Source organism: Patella vulgata, chromosome 3 (genome assembly GCF_932274485.2).
Source record: "Patella vulgata chromosome 3, xgPatVulg1.2, whole genome shotgun sequence".
In the NCBI taxonomy this organism is placed as follows: Eukaryota; Metazoa; Mollusca; class Gastropoda; family Patellidae; genus Patella; species Patella vulgata.
In genome coordinates this window covers 4,020,174-4,042,724 of record NC_065881.2, presented here as the reverse complement: position 1 = coordinate 4,042,724, position 22,551 = coordinate 4,020,174, and the positions used below count along the sequence as shown (strand labels likewise).

Below are 22,551 nucleotides of genomic sequence, written 5' to 3'. Positions count from 1 at the left end.
TACTAGTTCACACAAATAGGCAGGTGCCATTCCATTTAAACATTTAAAAGTTAGGAGTAAAATCTTAAAACGGATTCTATAAATAATTGGCAGCCAGTGTAAGGTGTACAAAATGGGTGTAACATGTTCGTTCAGTTTTGTTCTGGTAACCAGTCTAGCAGCTGAATTCTGGACTTTCTGTAGTTTATGCAATAGGCGACAAGGAAGACCAACTAAAAGAGAGTTAAGATTGTCAAGACGAGATGTAACCAGAGCATGCACTAAAGATTTTGTTGCTTCGTCCGAAATATATTTATGTATTAGGCCAATATTACGAAGTTGATAATAACATGATTTACACATACTATTTATTTGATTTTCCATACTCATTCGACTGTCGAAGATAGCACCTATATTACGGGCATAGTTTGACGGGGTTACATTAAAATCTCCTATTAAAACATTTTTATTACATTCAGAATCAAATTTTGAAAATAAATTATCAGAACCAAGAATGATATATTCAGTTTTATTGTCGTTTAACTTAAGGAAGTTGTTTGACATCCATGTTCTAATATCCTCGATGCAACATTCTACCTGGGATTTACATGGGTTAAAGTTAGAAGAAGGCCTCAGGGATAAATACAACTGGGTATTATCTGCAAAGAGATGGAATGCGATGCCGTACTTTTTGACAATTCTGCCCAATCGGGGCGTGTAGATGCTAAAGAGGATAGGCCCCAGCACAGATCCCTGTGGCACTCCGCATTTTAGCTGTCTCTTATCAGAAAATAAGTCCCCAATACAGACTTGCTGTGTGCGGTTTTCAAGATAAGACTCGAGTAGTTTATGAGCATGACCAACGATTCCAAAATCACTCAATAACCGTTCTAAGAGAATTGTGTGATCAACTGTGCCAAAGGCTGATGACAGGTCTAGGAGTATCAAAGCAACACATTTCTGAGAGTCAATGGAACATAAAATGTCATTTTGCACACGGAGCAAGGCTGTTTCAGTACTGTGGTTTCTGCGATAAGCGCTTTGAAATGTTTCAAGAAGACTGTGTTCAGCAATGTATTCAACTAACTGTGAAGCAATGCACTTTTCCAGAATCTTAGAAATAAAACTAAGGTTAGAGACCGGCCTGTAGTTTTTATAATGATTTGGGTCAAGGGTCGATTTTTTAATCAACGGCACAACATTTGCTGTTTTAAATACTCCAGGAAAGACTGACTCATTGATAGACGAATTGATAATATGTGTGATACTGGGAAGCAGTTCATCCAGGCAGTCCTTGAGAAGCCATGTCGGTAAGGGGTCCAACGAACAAGACTTTGAGGCTGATGACTGTATTATTTTTTTCTAATTTCGTTTTCGGACAGCGTATTAAAGTGATCTAATGTTTGACTGGTATCAGATTGGAGATTGTAGTAGCCTGTTGTTGGTTGAGAAGACGTGTTATTTTCCAGTTCAGTTCTAATATCACTTATTTTATTGGTAAAGAAATGAGAAAAACGCCCTGCTAAGTCGACACTATCACAGTCAGTAGGTAAAGTAGTTTTACCGAAATTCAGATCAAAGAGCGAATTGACTACCTTAAAGAGTTCTTTCTGTTTATTTTCACTGGTCTCAATCTTTTCTGAGAAGTAAGACTTTTTCGCGGTTTCAGTAAGTCGAGTGACACTGTTTATTTTCACTGGTCTCAATCTTTTCTGAGAAGTAAGACTTTTTCGCGGTTTCAGTAAGTCGAGTGACACTGTTTTTACATGATTTATAGATCACTTTATGGACTACCAGGTTGCTTTTTCTCCAAGTACGTTCAGCCTTGTTGCGGAGCTGTTTAGCTGACCTAATTTCATCATTGAACCATCTAGTACCAGGTCGCACTGTGATATATTTGGATTGTAACGGTACACTAGAGTCAACAATATCCTGCAGGATTTTGTTGTATTGGACGGTCTGTAAATTCACAGATTTTATTTCCAAGATGTCTGACAAATTTGAATTGCTGATTGCGTCTTTCAGATCATCGAGGCAAAGTGACTTATACTTCCGAAAGGTTATGTACTTTATTAATGGGAGGGGCTTTTTGATATCAAGAGAGTAAAATACGGGGTAGTGATCCGATAAGAGTTTGTCCTCAATGTTAACATTATTAACTGCAAGTTCATCTTTTCTGGTGATTACTAAGTCAAGAGTATGCCCTCATGTATGAGTAAGGATGTCTATATTTTGTTTAAGTGAATATGCGTCTAAAATTCACTAAATTTGCGCGCATTTGGTTCTTTCACACTGTCAACATGACAGTTAAAGTCGCCGACAATTAACAGTTTGAGATTTGATGAAGACAGTTTATCTAGCAGTGCTAGAACTCTTCGATAAACAGAGGAAAACGACTTTGATTTGGTGGGCGGTAAATGATAAATTTCCTGATTTTAATCGATTTTAGAGAGATTGTACTATCTAGATATTTAAATGATTTGAATGTATCTTGTTTATTTAAAACAACAGATATAGATGACTTGTATATCAAGGCAACACCGCCTCCACGAGAAGTTCTATCAATGTGTTTAATCGCGTAGCTCTCTGGAACTAAAGCAGATAACGTCACACCTTGTGAATCGGAATTTAGCCAAGTCTCGGTAAGAGCGAATAAATTAATGTCATTTTCACAAACAAAATCATGTATTTCCGATGTCTTATTTTTAACTGATCTAGAGTTTAATAGGCACAGGTCTAAGTTGATATTGTTACTTCTGGTAATTACATTATGATGATCATTATTGTCACAGTTGGCTTTGATAAGATTGTTAACATTTACTTGTGTTGGTGTTGAATACTTTAGAAATCTATCAGTAATTCTAACTGGGATATGATTAAGTCTCTTTAAGCCAGATGACAATCCCCTTCGTGTTCGTTTGAATTTAATAATGTTTCTAGAACCATGGATGGATAGAATATTACTGTGTTTTAGTTTTAGTAGATCACCTTTAGAATACTTGAACTTGACATCAGTTGAGCTGTTATCACCACAGACAGCCATACCATGTACAACTGTCACTAGTTCAATGTATACCTAGTTTCACGCTTCAGTGATTGCTATGTGATGACCATAACCTAGTTTCACGCTTCAGTGATTGCTATGTAATGACCATAACCTAGTTTCACGCTTCAGTGATTGCTATGTGATGACCATAACACTGGGTGCACAATTATAAAACTTCAAATAAAACAAAAAATATAGATTTTTCTGCTAAAAGTCCCAAATATACAGGTTCCAGGAATCCAAACAAAAAACACTGTTGTAAAAATTATATCTAGCAACTAGACTTGCAATACTTAAATTGAAAATTCACAGAGCTGAAACTGGGAGCAGCCACTTGCGCTCACCATACTGATTTTCTACTTTTATATGTATTTCAGAGATGTGTTTGGATAAAGGATGAAGTTTGAAAATAGTGTGATGGTCATTTGAGCAGAATTTCCTGAAGATATTTATCAATAAAGATTTGAGTTAAGGAAGATGGTTGAGCCGGGCCCGTAGCCACGGGGGGGGGGGGCTTAGCCCCCACCCCCACCTCCAAAATCGAATGCCCCCCCCCCCAAATATTTCGCCAACAATAATGATTTCTTAGGAGCGTTTTTAGCCGGCCACATCTCAGCCCCTCCAAAAAATTCCGTAGCTCCACCCAATTTTAAGAGCTGGCTACGGTCCCGGGTTGAGCACAAAATGAAAAAAGTACACTGTAATATTTATACGCAGTTATTCGCCTTGCTAAAACAGAGGTGTGTTATCGTCAAATCAACAGTGGCTAATTGACCAATCAAAACACAAGATTCACACTTAAGCATGTTACAATGATGCGTATAATGCCATATAATACTAAAGCATAAACGGACTGATAGAAATGAAATGAAATGGGGTTTAACGTCCTACTGTTCTGCTCCAAAACCGGGCTAATGAAGATGGGCATACGCCATACAGTGTGCTATGAGGGGATTTTGCCCGGGCAGCGGCGCTACGGCCTACTCTTATATCGAATTCCAACTGTCAAGTGATCTTTTACGTGCACGCCAATATTTACACGGGACCTCGGTTTTTCGCCCCATCCGAACGACTAGACAGCTGTCCTTGTCAGGCCATCCGTCCTGCATCACTGACAAGGGGAAACCACGCCGGAAAATCTGGATGAACTTTTTCGGCCAATACAGGGATCGAACACCCGACCTCACGTACTGATAGATATAACGTCATATAATATTGATGCGTATAACGTCATATACATGTACTATTCAAAGCCCTGTATAGGGAAAGTTACAACTCATTTACAGGCGCCATGTTGGGTCCCAATCATGACGCCATAAAAACTATGACGTCATATAGCTTTACTTAACAAAACGTTTTATTTTTTTATTGGTATAACGTTTTACGGGTCCTAAACAAATTGCAAAAGAAACCAATGCAGTTTGGTTCAATGATAAATATGTCAGACAAAATCATACTCAAAATCGGCCAAGGCAAAATGACATGATTAATAGAATTAAATTTGGCGTTCTTCAGGAATTATCGGAGAGCGATAACTTGTACTGAGTGTCTTTCAATGGTGGAAGGATAAATAATTCTTTTTAAATTCCTCAAACACAGAGTAGTTATGCAAGCGAAATGTGTCGAAAAATCGAATTTGACAAATATCAATTTAAAAAATGTATTTGTCATTTGGTGGCGGGCATTTCTTTCAAAATGACTGCCACATTTGGTAATATAATACAATTTTTAAAAAAAATGAAAAAAAAAGAAAAAAAAAGAAACAACATTAATTTAGTAATAAAAGGGCAGCGATAATCTCTAAAATTTAATTTCTAGAATTCCTGGGTATGACTTGTAATATGTGGTATATTAATCCCGAAATGAATATAATGTGAACGCGCTTTAAACATCTAGATGCAATAGACTTGGTGGTGAAAATGCTCGGTACATTGAAATGTTGGCAATAAAGATCCAGTTATAGTTTTTAGTTATACTCTGTTAACCACCCATAGATGTTTTAATGACAATAAATCATATACTTTATTCAGCTCGGCGCAAGACTTAACATGAATAGATGCAGTTCGTTTAACTTGAATGTAGATATTATATATCTATTTTCCATATATATGACCTTTCGGTTGAATCATATCATAATAGTATCTTATTTCATAGTTTTACGTATTTGTCGACAATATGGTGTACTTGTTCTATTGTTCCATTTAGCCCATGAATTTTCTTGTTTCACTTGACTGAACAAAACATATTGTAGGAATGTAGGCTTTTATAGATTGAACAAAAAGCTGATAAATGTTGAGATGTGTGGAACATGGTCGAGACGATTTGTGACAAACCTCAGACACGATATATATTTGATGCTAGTGGAGCATCAGAACAACATGATTATTTCATTGGAAATGGGGCGCAAATACCCAAAGGAGTCGGACAAACTCGAAACCAACTGTGTCTCCTTCACTGGGCCCATTCAATGCCTGTCAACCTGTGGAATAACATGTACATTATTTGTATCTGTTAAATTGTGCGGTTTATATATTAGATAAATATTATTATTTACACATGGGCGGGAAGTGATAACGTCTTACCCCAAACAAATTGCAAAAGAAACCAGAAAGTTTCGGAGAGCTCTATCTCATATCACGTCACTTATGAAACATATGCCTGAAACACATGTCACTTATGAAACATATGCCTGAAACACATGTCACTTATGAAACATATGCCTGAAACACATGTCACTTATGAAACATATGCCTGAAACACATGTCACTTATGAAACATATGCCTGAAACACATGTCACTTATGAAACATATGCCTGAAACACATGTCACTTATGAAACATATACCTGAAACACATGTCACTTATGAAACATATGCCTGAAACACATGTCACTTATGAAACATATGCCTGAAACACATGTCATGCTGTTAGACACCTTTTCTTTAAATTACACTGATTTTACACTGGTTTTAAGCTACGCTGATTTTAAATGTTTTATCCATTAGACAATTTAAAGAAATTTCTATTTTCGAAAAATTGATAATACAATTAATGATCGATGACCGAAAACTGTCACACAATCCGGAATGGCTCCAGACCAAAAAATCATGGAATTTCAGGCATTTATTTTGTCGGCTAGAAGGCAAAAAGGTTTTATCTCACAAATTACTATTTAAATTTTCATTTTTCACTTTACCCGTCTGCACAAACAATCAGGCCTCAAGTTCACAAAGCATTCTCAGACTGAAGTTAAGAATTTACTCAAAATTGTTGGCCATATTTTAACTACAATATAACCCTTTATAAAACTTTTGTTGTTTTAATGTATCAAATACATCAATAAGACACAATGTGCAAACGGTGTCTGAAAGTTGAGTAATTTCTTAACGTAAATCTGAGAATGCTTTGTGAACTCAGGGCCTGATTTTTAAAAGCGTATGCAAGTTAAATATATTTAATAGCGTTTTTATCTGGTGTATCTTTCATTTCATTTTCTCATAAATTAGACTATATTATTATAACCATAATGTGCGTTTTTTGTTGTATAATAATAATAATAATAGTTTGTTCAGCTATACTTTTCGCGTAAAAAAAGTATGTTTTATCTCTTTTTCGCGGAATTCTATGACATAACTATCTACATCCCTGTCGGGGCAGCCGACTTCGACACAACAGTATGGTAGGACATAAAATAGATAGTGAGTAGGTACAAATACTTGGGACCCAAGATGGCGTCTTTGTACACTTGACGTCATATGAAATTTCTGGCTTCACAGTTGTCGCAACTTTATCTATATACGACTTTGGTACTATTGAAGCATTATTGATACATATAACGTCATATAATATTGATGCATAAAACGTCATACCATATTAATACATATAACGTATTGATACATATAACATTATATAATATTGATGCATAATACGTCATACAATATTGATGCATTAAACGTCATATAATAGTGATACATTGATACGATACACATGAGTTCAAAAATATAAATTTAAATAATAGCCTGCATACAACGTTAAACGAAATTGATACATATAATGTTAAATAACATATACATTCATATAATACACCTATCACTGCCAATTGATAATAACGTTTAAAAAATACATAACGCCGTTTTTAGCGCGTGTTTCCAGACACACTATAATATAATGATTTATTGTGAATCACAACTTTCTAGAAGAAGCACAGTTACATTTTTGTAAAATTTATGTCACAATTGTATATGTCTCCCTTTTCTGTAATCTTTGTATCGTCATTGATGTGTGGGGCCGTATTTAAAGCTGTATTATCATTGTTATAGGGGATTTTATCAAACTCTTGTGTAGCAGTCCCGTGTTGCGAGGGTAAAATATCTTCCATGGCCTTACCCAGTGTTTCTGGTAATAAAAACCAAGTCAGAAAACCACTTAACCCCAATATTACTATAACTATAATATACGGTACCATCTCATTATCACTCTGAAAGTATAGAATAACACTATATCATATGGTATCATTATTACTCTGAAAGTATAGAATAATGGTATCATTATTACTCTGGAAATATAGAATAACACCATATCATATGGTATCATTATTACTTTGGAAATATAGAATAACACTATACCATATGGTATCATAATTACTCTGAAAGTATAGAATAGCATTATATCATATGGTATCATTATCACTCTGAAAATATAGAATAACACTATATCATATGGTATCATTATTACTCTGAAAGTATAGAATAACATTATATCATATGGTATCATTTTGAAATGAAATGAAATGGGGTTAACGTCGTACTGTTCTGCTCCTATACTGGACCAATGAAGACCGGCATACGCCATGCAGTGTGCTATGAGGGAAATTTTGCCCGGGCAGCGGCACTATGGCCTACTCTTATATCTAATACCGACTGCCAAGGGATCTTTTACGTGCACGGCTATGTATAAACGGGACCTCGGTTTTTCAGGCCCCCCGTCCTGCACCACTGACAAGGGGAAACCACATCGGAAAATCCTGATATTGGCCAGGGATCGAACATATTATTTTGAAGTGACTATGTCAATATACACAATGCAGATTCTCATTATTACTGTGATTATCACTCTGATAATATTCAATAGAAACTATGGTAACCGATAATCTTACCCCAGCAAAAATAAAAGGTGCTACAATTCCTCCAATACGTGCAGCCATGCTGGAAGCACCATATCCCAGATTTCTGTAATAAACACGTAGACATTTAACAGACATTCATGGACTAAAGTGGGGTTTAAATGTATATTCAACACAGACATGTCATTTTGAGACTAACACATGGTCACTTCTGTGGTAACGTGTGAAATGATAGGGAGAGGACATTTGTCAGAACAACGACGTTTTCGACTTATCTTCGTCGATTCTTTTACTTGCACACCGTTGTGTACAATAGTGGTCTACAGTTTTCCGTACCATTCAAATAAGGCCCCTCCATCTGGGCATTGACACGCTCGCTCATTAGGTGTGGGACACCACCATGTAAGCCCCTCTATCTCGGCCTTGATTAGACGTTGTATCTCAAAGGTGGATTTAGCCAAACTTCCCCTAACGCTAAATGTGTCAGAAGGAAGGTAAATCTCATTCAATATATATGGGTGACGGTTTACGTGACGACGTCATCTTAACTGACAACAGTAGGATAACTTTCATTGGTTACTGTCATCTTACCTGACAACTTTCATTGGTTACTGCCATCTTACCTGACAATAGTAGGATAACTTTCATTGGTTATTGTAATCTTACCTGACAACAGTAGGATAACTTTCGTTGGTTATTGTGTCTATTCCACCCCATGCCTTGCCTGTAAATATTCTAGCAGCCAATGATAGACCTGTTATAATTCCTCCTCTATAACTTCCGGTTACTGAAACAAAACACCATTAGAGTCAAAAGGAAGCAGGGTGTGATGACCTACATATAATTCGACTATTCAACTTATTTATCGTTTGATGTTTGTACCTGTATTCTGAACGATGACAACTCCTGCACAAGACAGTGTACCTCCAGCAAACATTATAGTTGCTACACAACGTCGACCATATCTACAAAATAAACAAAGAACATATTACACTCTCCAACAGCAAAGTCATCTGTGTTAGTTCTAAATTCGGTGTCAACAGATCTCCTCTTGCTTCTTTTAAAGACAAATCCAACTAAATAGACAGGGGCTGGCTGGGCCCTCGGACCAATTCGTTTCTTCGGACCCCCATCGCGGTGACGAATGCGTGACATGACGAGAAAACAAAACTAGTTTGCACCCTACTCATATAGACCCCTTTTCCCCTCGGATTTAAGTCATCATATATTTCATAGGATGTAAAAATGCATTTGATTTTTTAATTGTTTTTTCAATGGGGGACCGAGACCCATCCCCCCGCCCCCGTCGACCCGTATTATATGGGAGATGGATTAACACAAATTAAATATGTCCCTGTGTTACATTCATTACAAGGTTTACAGCGAGAATCTTATCATGGGGGATAACTCCACTGTCCACCAACATCAAACGGTATAATGTATATTTCAATAAATCTGCCATTTATAATATATTGCTTCTTCCGTTCTACAACCAGGCTTTTACTTGGTTTAGTATAGATCTGAACTTATCAAATCAAGTTGACCCTTTATAAATCTTATTATATATCACACTAGCGTGTTGGGGAGGGATTATCTAATACAATCAAATAAGGGTTTGTCTTTAAACAAAACCAAATGCGTGTAGATAACATTTTGCTTTATGTTCTGTAATGTGTATTTCAATAATATTAGTTCCTATGTAGACGCTGGCCCTTTACTTAGTCTCACATCGTCCAAAGTCCAAAATAAATTGGGAGGGGAAATAACTCAACTTGGACTAGTAATTATCTTCCCAGCGTTAAATCCATGGTGTTTCGATATATTGCTAGGTCTGTGCCGTTTTTAAAGGCCATTTGACTACTTCATGCCTTTTTATTTCATGATCCGTTCAGCTCCGAATCATAAATATTCACTAAAACCTGACAGACAATGTAAAGATGACATTCAAAAGAGGTGAAACGGGAGAAAAACAGCAGTGGGAGGAACCGGAGGAAAACCCACAAGGCTGGACAGGTAACCCTACTCCTTGTCACATACAAGCGAGGATTCGAAACCACGCCACGTGACCTTATGATACAACAACGCGCACGCGTTAACCATTCGGCCACCAGACTCCAGTACCATATATCTAGCCTCGGCTAAATGAAAAATTCCGCCATTGGAACTGCTTTCAAGTTACCAGATTACAAATAGCGGCACCCACGAGGACGCATGTGAAGAGTGTTTATTCATACAAAGCTTTCAATGTCTGGCTTTTTTTTTCAAGTTTTTCCGATCTTCGTTAAACAAGGGACAACTTTGCAATGAAAACTCTTCGAACGATGCCATTTCTAGAACTTCGTTCTAAAAGCGGCAATGTTTCCTAATAAATAAATCGATAGCCGCATTGCAATTATACAGCCGAGGCTAGCTGCAGGGTACCGGGATCAGCCGAGGTTTACCGAGTGATTGCAAATGATTTAAATAATACCTATTAAGGGCATATATAACTGGAAGAAAAACAGGAAACTCCAAAATATTCATCAGGAACAGGTTCAAGTAGAAATTACCAGAAAATTTCCCAACACCAAACGAAAACCCATAATACGAAGCCGAGACACACATCCTGAAGAAAACCACATTTAGATCGTTTGTAAACAGAAATAAGTATTCAAACCAATACAAAAATATTTTTGAACTATGCGCGCGCAATCACATAGTGTGCAAAATCTGAGGTCTAACTAACGATCCTCTAACCAAAAACTGTTTTGATAAAGTGAAATTTGGGAGGAACATCGTGGACATTTCTGGTATCACAACAGGGGCCTTCTGGTCTGTGAACAAGCATCGTGACTTAAACTGTCTGTCTACATTATAAAGCTTCACTTAAGAGCAGACGGGGGGGGGGGGCGATTGGTTAGCACGTGCGTGCTGTATCATAAAGCCTGTCATTGAGTCAACTTGCGTGGTTTCGAATTCCCGGTTGTACATGACAAGGAGTAGGGTCGCCTGTCCAATCTCGTGGGTTTTCTCCGGGTCCTCCGGTTTCCTCCCACGCGCAAGCGAATTATTGAAATCAAATTTTAAAAAAAACACATGTTAGTCCCGAAATGACCTAGTTTGTGTCGAGTCGACGTTAAACCCCATTTCTCTCTCTCTCTCTAAGAGCAGACACTAAGCTAGTTGATCGACATTTTAATTCCTAATTCGACGATATTAGTCGAAATCATTAAGTATACTTCGAAAATTTTGAGAGGTAATTTTTCGGCTTAAAATTAATAAAATTGAAAATGTTAATTGGTCTATGTGTGTATGGCAGATGCGAAACGAGGTAGAATCCCACTACAAAATAGCATACTAATATTTTAATAGGGCTGCAGAATGGAAACTAGGTTGACAAATGCCTGGTTAATGATTTAGCGGCGTACTCATCGTGCCGCACCATCGTTTGAAAGGCTGCTGAAATAGGGAAACTCACCAAACCACCTGAAGGACTAAAGTATGTCTAGCAAGCTTCCGGTTTCTATATAAATCTATGTACGAATATTTCTTTACTCCCTTCGTTCTGTTCTGTTCCTCGTCCCTTATTTTCATGATGATGTCCCTGGTGTTAACAGGTTTAGTTCTTCCATTCATTACTGCCACACCTTCTATGATTCTCTCGGCCTCGTCCAACTTACCTTTAACAGATAACCAGCGGATGCTTTCGGGAACAACGCTTCAAAGTACAAACAGACAGATTCAGCGCATAAATCAGAGGAAACAATAAAAATTATAAAATCTTCATAACTACTCTATTAGAGTCTTTTAAAATATTTTGAACCGTTTATGTGTATTTCGAGAAGTCTGCTGAAAGGTACGATGGACAATTTAGAACGCATGCTCATTCGAAACTGCATTGACAGTCCTTATGATCTGACACTCAAATCGGCGTCGTGATTCGATATTTCTACATACACGGAACCCTTTTTACATAAGCTTTAAACATACTTACAACCAGCCCAATAAAAATGGTAAAGTACTAACTCCAGCAGCGATATGCACATAACTCCAGTCATGCATCAACCATGCAGCAAGAGCCAAAAAACAAACCCCGGTAGCCCAGAAAGGAACAACAGTTACAGTCGGTCTCCATTTAAACCCCAGAAACTCTACAGGGAACATGCTGACCACCAAATAAGATCCAATAGTCGTTCCAATCAAACAGCGCATGACAATAAACGCCTGCCATGACGTAACAAATGCTATAGCAACAGTTAGAATAGAATGAAGTAATAGAGTAAGGTAAAAGGTTTTTTTACGACCAAACGTATCAGCTGATTGTCCAGCTACCACGGCACCGACCAACACGCCAGCCATCTGTATAGACGTTATAATAGGAGTTATCCATTTTCTTTCACACATCAAATCCCACTGAAAGGTAATTAAAACAATTTGATTTGGATCTTTTCTATTTCTATAACAGATATAAACATATAGTTGAGTTTGTCATATTTCAGTTAATGACCTTCACCTTCTTGGTGAAATTGATAACGGTTCTTTAATAAGACGTTGAAATGGACAGGAAGAAGGGTTAGCCAAACCAATACGTCGGGTGTTTTGGCACCATGTTCTTTCTGTGGCCCCCTCTTGTCAGCGGTGCAGGACAACGTATAGTCGTTCGGATGGGACGAAGTCCGGTATACATATTGGAGTGCAAGTAAAAGACCCCCAGCAGATGGAACGTGAGTGATATAAGAGTATGCCGTAGCGCCGTTATCCGGGAAAAATGGCCTTCATAGCGCACTGTATGGCCTATGTCCGTCTTCATTAATCATTAGGGTCGCCTGTCCAACCTCGTGGGCTTTCTCTGGGTCCTCCGGTTTCCTCCCACTGCTAAAGACCCTACGCGCATGCGAATTATTGAAATAAAATTAAACCCTATGTTAGTCCCGAAATGACCTAGTTTGTGTCGAGTGGACGTTAAACCCCACTTCTCTCTCTCTCTCTCATTATTCATTAGCCCAGTCAGAGCAGAACAGGACGTTAAATTCCATTTTATTTAATTACATGGTTACGCGTACAACGTCAATAGGGGATTTGTGCCTTCAAATCGAGTAGGGGATTTGTGTATCTGATTCTTCGATTTCAAGGTCTCTTTTACTTGCTCGACAATATGTACACTGGTGTTTTACACTCCAATAAGGCTGCATCATAAGGTCTGTCATTGAGTCGACTGGCGTGGTTTCGATTTCCCGGTTGTACGAGACAAGGAGTAGGGTCGCCTGTCAAACCTCGTGGGTTTTCTCCAGGTCCTCCGGTTTCCTCCCACTGCTAAAGATCCCTACGTGCCAGCGAATTATTGAAATAAAATTGAACCATATGTTAGTCCCGAAATGACCTAGTTTGTATCGAGTGTGCGTCAAACCCATCTCTCTCTCCCTCTCTCACTCTCTCTCCACCCCAATAGAACGTGAGATTACAGGGGCTTGACTGCCACCTATGGGTTGTGTGGCTCACTAAAACTGGTTTAAAATGATTTATTTGTGTTGTATGTATATATTTGGTTGACAAAATGAAATATGATGATAAACCAACAAACATAAACACACAGAATCCGTGTCAATATTTATATGGGGTAGAATTCTATTAACATACTTATAAAAAATGCAAAGAAGATATGTCGCACAGAATGACGTACGTTTTAGTTAAAGTTACAATTTCATATTTTTAAGTTTTATTATTAAAATATATTAAAATAAAGCCCTAAAATAGATGGTATTTATAAAAAGTCCTACCTTGTTAAAGAATAATGTGGGGGGAACAGGAGGACCTGGAGAAAAGCTACGAGTTTGGACAGGACACCCTACTCCTTGTCGTGTTCAACCAGGGAATCGAAACCACGCCAGTTGACTCAATGACAGGCCTTATGATACAGCGCGCACACGCCCAGAACATAGAGAAACTCCTAAATATCCCTTACAGTAAAAGTTGGGTTCTCTTGTGGTAATATTGTGAACTTTGCTTCCTTTTTCTCAATGGACGGGCTTTGTCCAAATGCCTCTTGGGCTTCGGGTTTATTGGTCTGGTCTGCAAGATGGGGAGTAGGGTGGTGAGGCGGAGTACGGGGGGGGGGACTCTCCAATACTTTTTATAGTATCACCACCTAATTCAAACCATACCGCCTATGTATATAATCTCCAAAGCAATGGCATTCTTGACATAGTTATCTCGAGCGCCTGAGATAATTGTAATTTACTTGTCCTAAATCAGCCACTGCAGTAAGGCTCTGATTATCTTGGTTTACTGTCTTATCAAAGTCAAAGGTAGTATTATTCTAGACTCGTGTTAAATCATTCCAAGGTTAATAAAAAAATATTTGAAATTGAGTTACGTACCTCTGTAACCACGGTTCTGGCATAGTCATCATAGACTCTAGTACAAGTCGAGTTACCGTCATCAGCACAATATTTATACGTCACATTATTCCTGCTATTATTAGACATGACGTCATCAACACACCACCAATCATTGACGTAAGCACCAAATGACATCAGAAGCATGTTGTAGCCTATCGAAAGCTTAGGTACCAGAATCATGAAAAGCATCAAAACTTGGAATTTCCCATAAGAACCTATTTCTTCTATTAAATTATCCAAATGCATCTTGTTCCAGTAATACAGACAATAGTTTAATTCAGAATGGACAATCGATAGTTTCACCACTCTCTCTCTATAGTATGTTGGTATCAATACAGATTTGGGTCCATTTTTATTAAGTTTTAATCTTTTTCTCAAGTGGTTGTTGACAGAGAGACAACTCCCTGATCATAATCTTGTTTATATGACCCTCGACCTATATTTTTATCGGATTATTATTATTATTATTACGATGACAATGTTATTATTTTAACATATATGTTCATCATTTACAATAGAGTTCAGATGTCGCTTTACAACCCATACATGAGTGGCATTTAATACTTGTGTGCTGACACACACAAAATTGAATAGTCTAAAATCAATAAACTATCGACACGTTTCTTCCATTCTTCAGAGAGAGAGAGAGAGAGAGAGAGAGAGAGAGAGAGCGACAGAGAGACAGACAGAGACAGAGAGTGATAGAAATGTGGTTTAACGTCCACTCGACACAAACTAGGTTATTTTGGGATTAACATATGGTTTAATTTATTTCAATAATTCGCTTGCTCGTAGGGGTCTTTAGCAGTGGGAGGAAACCGGAGGACCCGGAGAAAACCCACAAGGCTGAACAGACGACCCTACCCCTTGTCATCTACAAACGGGGAATCGAAACCACGCCAGCTGACTCAATGACAGACCTCATGATGCAGCGCGCACGTGCTAACCATTCGGCCATCTGCCCCACCCCTTCCATTCTTCATAGAGGACAGAAATGTAATACGAATAGTTTTCTAATTCTTATTTGTAAAAGAGAAACAATCTTACATTTAGAAGCGGATATTTATGGTGGCTGATTGGTATCATGTCGTAATGTCGTGATGTCGCCTTTCATAACGCGACAACCCGACAACCCGACATCACGACATTTCTACCCGACAACACGACAACCCGACAACCCGACATCACGACATTTCTACCCGACATCACGACATTTTTACCCGACATTACGACACTAAAAATGTCGTGATGTCGGGTAAAAATGTCGTGGTGTCGGGTTGTCGTGATGTCGTGATGTCGGGTTGTCGACTTTCATGATCAATGTTATAAGCGGCCACGATGATATTCATAACAAAAAACTGGCAATTAAGAAAATGGTTGATCAAGTGGAAGTAGATTCACACCCACATTGCAGTTTGAGTTGCATTCGTATCTATTTGTATACGTCCACATTCATAATGTGAACCGTCTTCATTAGCTCAGTCGGAGCAGAACAGTAGGACGTTAAACTCCATTTCATTTCATTTGTCACGCCCACTTTTCGTGAATATTTTGTAATTCTTATGAGATTTTTTTCAGACTTGGCATGATCAAGACAGGATGGTAAACACTCTACAGGTTGCAAATTTTATACGCACACATTGAAATATATCGTCGTCGCCCCCGTCTGTCCGTCAGTCCGTCCGTCGGTCAGATTGTGGACTCTCTAGGGCCTAAAGTTATCATTCGATTGGTTTTAGACGGGGAGCCTTTCATAACGCGACAACCCGACAACCCGACATCACGACAACCCGACAACCGGACATTTTTACCCGACATTACGACATTTTTAGTTTCGTAATGTCGGGTAAAAATGTCGTGATGTCGGGTAAAAATATCGTGGTGTCGGGTTGTCGGGTTGTCGTGATGTCGGGTAGAAATGTCGTGATGTCGCGTTGTCGGGTTGTCGCGTTATGAAAGGCGACATCACGACATTACGACATGATACCAATCAGCCACCATATGTAATAGATATCTTTAAGAAATGAAACATCCCCAGTTTTTATATATTATGACCTTCCATGGGAGAGCTTTGTAAAGCAGTATAAACCTAACAAATACAATACCACTAGCAAGTGAAGGAGAACCGTACTACATGAGAGAGAGAGAGAGAGAGAGAGAGAGGGGGGAGGGGGAGAGAGGGAGAGAGAGAGAGAGGGGGAGAGAGAGAGAGAGAGGGGGAGGGAGAGAGAGAGGGAGAGAGAGAGAGAGGGAGGGAGAGAGAGGGAGAGAGAGAGAGAGAGAGAGAGAGGAGAGGGGGAGAGAGAGAGGGGAGGGAGAGAGAGAGAGAGAGGGAGGGAGAGAGGGAGAGCGAGAGGGGAGGGAGAGAGAGGGAGAGAGAGAGAGACACACACACACACAGAGAGCTTTGTAAAGCAGTAACCTTACAAATACAATACGACTGGTAAGTGAAGGAGAACCGTACTACATGAGAGAGAGAGAGAGAGAGAGAGAGAGAGAGAGAGGGAGGGAGAGAGAGAGGGAAGGACAACCGTACTACATGCAAAACGAAATCGACAAGACAAACCTACGGTGAAGACAAATTAGACAGACATTGTAAGAAATAAACCACAAATATCAAATCACGTGAATGGATCCGAGGGCCAGTAACAAACGCCAACTGCGCTGCACAGTTCCGGGCCAGTGATAATACAGGCTTCAGTCAAAATGAAAAAAAAATCTAATAAATACTTATACATGTATTATACAATAGATATTTTTCCACGGTTATGTATGTCACATTATATTACATAATATACGCGTAACACTTGTATAAAATTTATTATATAACATTCACTAGTTGTTTGCTTCGTCTCTTACGACGATTAAAATGTCTTATTGAAAGGGTTAATCTTTGTAGATTTATCTGTAACCCCCTTAACGTGTTTAATAATGCTCCGAGTTAAGTTCTGAACTGATGATAAAGTTAGTTAATGTACGACAAGAGAAATATGGCCAGTATTACTTGCTATGTCAGTCTCGAATAAACATGTCTATATATAGTAATGTCCAAAAGAAAGTATACACACTTAAAATATGACTACGTTTTGTTTAAAGCAACAAAATGTGATAAAACTACACTGAACATGTCCCGTGCATCCAAACTCAATATTTCTAACCAAAAAAACGGCAAAACAAATTGACATCGTACCCAAATAACGCATACAATGGAAAAACGACTTTGTTTGAAGCAGGACGAAATGCTCCGTGTATACTTTCTTTTGGACATTAGTATATTTTATTTGGAAGCTACGATATTGTTTCGCGGGTATTAAAGCAGTTGCCAATATCACTCTTCAGTTATGGTCAGTGAAAAGAGAGTTGTGTCCCTTCAATTAAAATATATACTACAAGAAACCCGTGATTATGCAACTGGACAGTCGAGTAGGAAACCAAGTGAGCCTATGGACACATAATTCTGTTTTTTAAAGATGAAGGTACAAATCGAAAAAAGTGGGTGTGACCTTTTGAAAAATTGCTATTGACATATATATATATAAAGGGGCACATAACTCTATTCTTTAGGACCTTAAAATAGACGAAGATGATTGTAAAAGCACGTATTAATGTAATATGAATGTATGTAAAATGATTTATATTCAATTTATAATAATTTGTATTTGGTGAAACACTTTTGCAGTCCAAATTGATCTGGGGTCACTTACGCCTGCTTAGTAAATTCTACAAGTTTTTAAAAATGAATATTTTGTTGGTTTTTTTTTGTTGGTTTTTTTTTGTGAATCAGCCATTACTAATTACTTTTGCCTTGTCTGGAAGAATAGGTTTTATTTTTGTCCATTACAATTGGCGCCCGAACCCATTAAATACACGATTCTTGTATTGATTTTAACATGTTCGTTTTATTTTAAATATTGAATATTATGATGCAATATTATCACGGCAAGATACCAACATCAATAAATATTGAAATGGACTAATATTGAATTTTTGTTGGTTTTTTAATTTCGAATTTTATGGAAAATATTGAGTTAGAGCAGTGGTTCTCAACCTTTTTTGCCAACGGCACACCTTGGAACACATGAATAAATAGGGGCACAGCTGGCTAAATATGAAAAATATTTGAAAAACATGGTAGGTTAGGCGGCATACAACTGTAGACAGAGACTAGTCATAGACACAAAGATTGACTCAAAATAAGTAAAGAAAAACACAGCTATGAACTTATCAGTAGACAACAGTGAATACTCGACCGGTATTATACGGTGTCTGGATAAAACCAGACTTTTATTTTATAAAAATAATGTGTAGAAGAAATTTACCTTTCGTATCAAGTACAGCACATGGGTCAATCACTGTATAGACCTCTAAAGGAACGGGAATCGATTATCAGGTCACCCAACAAAAAAATCGACCCAAAATCTTAAAAGGGTTACGTGTCCGGATAAGGGAGAGAGGACGTGCGAGAGAGAGGGTGTGAGAGAGAGAGGGCAAGAGTGGGGGAAGGGGGAGAGAAGGAGAAGGGAGAGAGGACGAGCGAGAGAGAGGGTGTGAGAGAGAGAGGGCAAGAGTGGGGGAAGGGGGAGAGAAGGAGAAGGGAGAGAGAACGAGCGAGAGAGAGGGTGTGAGAGAGAGAGGGCAAGAGTGGGGGAAGGGGGAGAGAAGGAGAAGGGAGAGAGGGCGAGCGAGAGAGAGGGTGTGAGAGAGAGAGAGAGAGAGAGAGAGAGAGAGGGGGGAGGGAGGATGAGAGAAATGGAGTTTAACGTCCACTCGACACAAACTAGGTTATTTTGTGTATAACATATCGTTCAATTTTATTTCAATGATTCGCTTACGCGTAGGGGTCATTAGCAGTGGGAAGACAATGACCCGGAGAGAACCCACGAAGTTAGACAGGCGATCCTCATGGTCTAATACTCCCGTCAGACCGGAGTGGCGTTCGTTTTTAGCAAAGGTTCTGCGATCTGACCTGGAGAGCTATGAGAAAGCGGCTTTATTCAAGTTGGTAATTTTTGGGGACATTAACTCACGTTGTGTTCACTATTGCCGGTGACCTTGTTCATTTTCTGGTCGCCGTACGGTCGCAGAAGCGCTGTAAGGACACAATCCCGGTCTGATGGGGACATAGCACACTCAACTCTCCTGAACACCATTGAGGAAAACAACCTGAAAATCCACAGGTTTTCGTGGACCCCAATCCTCATAATGGTGGTTCGGCTATAAAAAGAAGTTTTTGATAAAAAAAAAAACATAACTCAAATTATACATGTGCTGATAAATAGTACAATTGTTTAACGCCCCACTTTAAAAGTTATTAAATTAGTTGGTGTTGAAGTTGATCCTCTACTTGACCTCTATACAACAAGTTAATTAGTTTAATTATTGAACAATGTAATTAATTAGTGAAAGTACAACAATTAAAATCTGACCTTCAACAATCATCTGATGTTTGGGTAACAAGGTTCCCAGTTCAAAATGAAATGTAGTTTAACGTCCTACTTTTCTGTGCGAGCTGGGATATTGACGATCGGCATACGGCATACAGTGTGCTATGAGGGGGATTTTTCCCGGGCAGCGGCACTTTGGCCTACTCTTATATCGAATAAAATGAAATGAAATGGGGTTAACGTCCTACTGTTCTGCTCAGAATGGGATAATAAAGACGGGCATACTACGTCATACAGTGTACTATAAGGGGAATTTAACGGTTCAATTACGTTCAAGCAAACGACTAGACACTGTTCTTTGTCAGGCTCCCCGTCTTGCATCTCTGGCAAACAGAAACTACGATAGAGTTCCCAGATGTTAACTGTCAGGGAGGGCAATATTGCCCGCGTTGCGATCTTTCCGCCTACACGTCTTAAAATTCCAGTTGCCAAGGCTTCTTTTGTGAGAACGTCAGCTGTCAAGGCTTCTAATGTGTACACGAATAGACGGAGTTGGGGGATGCTCGTACTATCCGAAGGACTAGGCACAACACGTGCATCCTATGACAATGTTCTCGTCGACCCCCTCTGGGATTCGAACCCGTACTACTGCGGCCCGGCGTAATAACAATTACCACCCAATTGGGTAAGACGCTAGCTCACTAGCCTGGAGGTCGGGTGTTCGATCCCTGCATTGGCCGAGAAAGTTCATCTGGATTTTCCGACGTGGTTTCCCCTTGTCAGTGGTGTAGAACGGAGGGCCTGACAAGGACAGCTGTATAGTCCTTCGGATGAGACGAAAAACCGAGATCCCGTGTATACATTTGAATGCACGTAAAAGATCCTTTGGCAGTTGGAATTCGATATATGAGTAGGCGATAGTGCCGCTGCCCTGGCAAAATTTCCCTCATAGCACACCGTTTGGCGTATGTCCGTCTTCATTAGCCCAGTATAGGAACAGAACAGTAGGACGTTAAACCCCATTTCATTTCATTTCACCACCCATACTTGCTAACTAATGCAACATAGTTAAGGCATCATGGTGTAAGAGCTATCTGTCTATTGACGGTCTTTAATTATTATTTAGACATTTACTCTCTCTGTCTCTCTCTGATCTTACATCGTGCGTGTTTAATGAGCAGTGTTAAGGAGGATTTCGTTTCGTATTTCCTTTTGTTGGTAGACGGGGGTGGGAGCGAATGGTTAGCGCGTTATATCATAAGGTCTTCCATGGAGTCAACTGCTAAAGACCCTCAACCGCAAGCGAATTGTTGCAATAAGAATTGAACCATATGTTAGTCTCGAAATGAGTCGGGTTGACGTCAAAATATCTCTCGCTCTCTCCCTCTCTCTCTCTCTCTCTCTCTCTCTGTTGGTGGACCCCCCACCCACCTGGTTAGCGATAGGCCTCACCAGCAACCTTAATAGACTAATTACACTTACGATCAATGTGCACCGATTCAAAGAATGATATTGACAACGTATAGAGAGAGTTTTTATAGTCATTTCAATTGTGATCATTTCAAGCGAATCATAGAAAGTATATACATGTTATAGAATTGATATGAAATATTAATGTACACAATTTTTTTACAATACATCATGCGCTAGTATGTCGGTTTCATTTTGATGTCTTTCTAAATAAATTATGACTGCGTCTCAAATCAAAAGGAATGTCATTTGAGTGAAGTTATGTGACTTCAACACGACGCCTGTACGTGAAAATAAAATAAAACCAAGTACGAACAATCCAAACCATAAGACAGAACTCGAAGTCCTGAAAAACGTTATAGGCAAAATAGTGTAATCAGGCAAAATGGTGTAATCAGCAAATGGACTGTTCACCGTGTACAAAATACACGACAAGCAGTGGTAACAGGTGTCCGGAAGAGTAAGCTTACCCTGCCTGGCGCCACACCCGCCAAGGAACATGACAGGGAGTAGGATCGCCTCTTTAACCTTTTTGGTTGTCGCTGGGTCCCCGGGTTTCTTCCTTTCCTAAAGACCTCTACGCGTAAACGAGAAATTGAAATAAAATTTTACCACATGTTAGTCCCGATATAACCTAGTTAGTTTTTGTTGCATGGACGTTAAACACCGTTTTTCTGTTTCTCCCGAATACAAAAAAAAAGACAGATTGGTCTTGTGAAGTGCAGTTGATTGTGTATTACTGGTAACATGCCTAACGAGAGGCGGCTGGGGGGGGGGGGGGGGGTGCAGCCCGTGGCCCCGCCCCAGGGCCCACAAGAGTCTATGGGGACCATGAATATCAAATTTCAAAATTGAAATGGGCAATTTTGGTCCACAGACCTTTTAAAAAGATTTTTGATTCCTCAGAACATAATATATAGCGTAACTGAATCAGCTAGATATGACTAGAGTGGGAAGGTGTGGGTGGAGGGGGGGCAAGAAAGATCTCGCCCAGCACATTGTTTTCCTCCCAAGGGCCCTGGGCTGGTACTGTTTTTGTATTGCTAGTTCCTTTCGCAAATTTATCATTGGAAAATCCCAGACTTTCCGGAATTAAAGACATTAACACAAATCGGTTCAATCATGACATTCTGTCCACAGATTTATCCATTCTCGTATTACTTCCAGACTCCAA

At 39.0% G+C, this 22,551-nt stretch overlaps 1 protein-coding gene across 1 annotated transcript; it reads right to left on the bottom strand.

Moving 5' to 3' along the window:
- Positions 1 to 7,693: 7,693 nt before the first annotated feature.
- LOC126815401 (solute carrier family 22 member 4-like) lies at positions 7,694 to 22,126 on the bottom strand. The gene is made up of 7 exons (XM_056099930.1): positions 22,118 to 22,126; positions 12,354 to 12,538; positions 10,677 to 10,751; positions 9,029 to 9,111; positions 8,813 to 8,933; positions 8,180 to 8,252; positions 7,694 to 7,714 (listed from the first exon to the last, which is right to left on the bottom strand). The coding sequence occupies exons 1-7, from the start codon at positions 22,124 to 22,126 to the stop codon at positions 7,694 to 7,696; spliced, it is 567 nt and encodes a 188-aa protein (XP_055955905.1).
- Between the last annotated feature and the right edge of the window lie 425 nt (positions 22,127 to 22,551).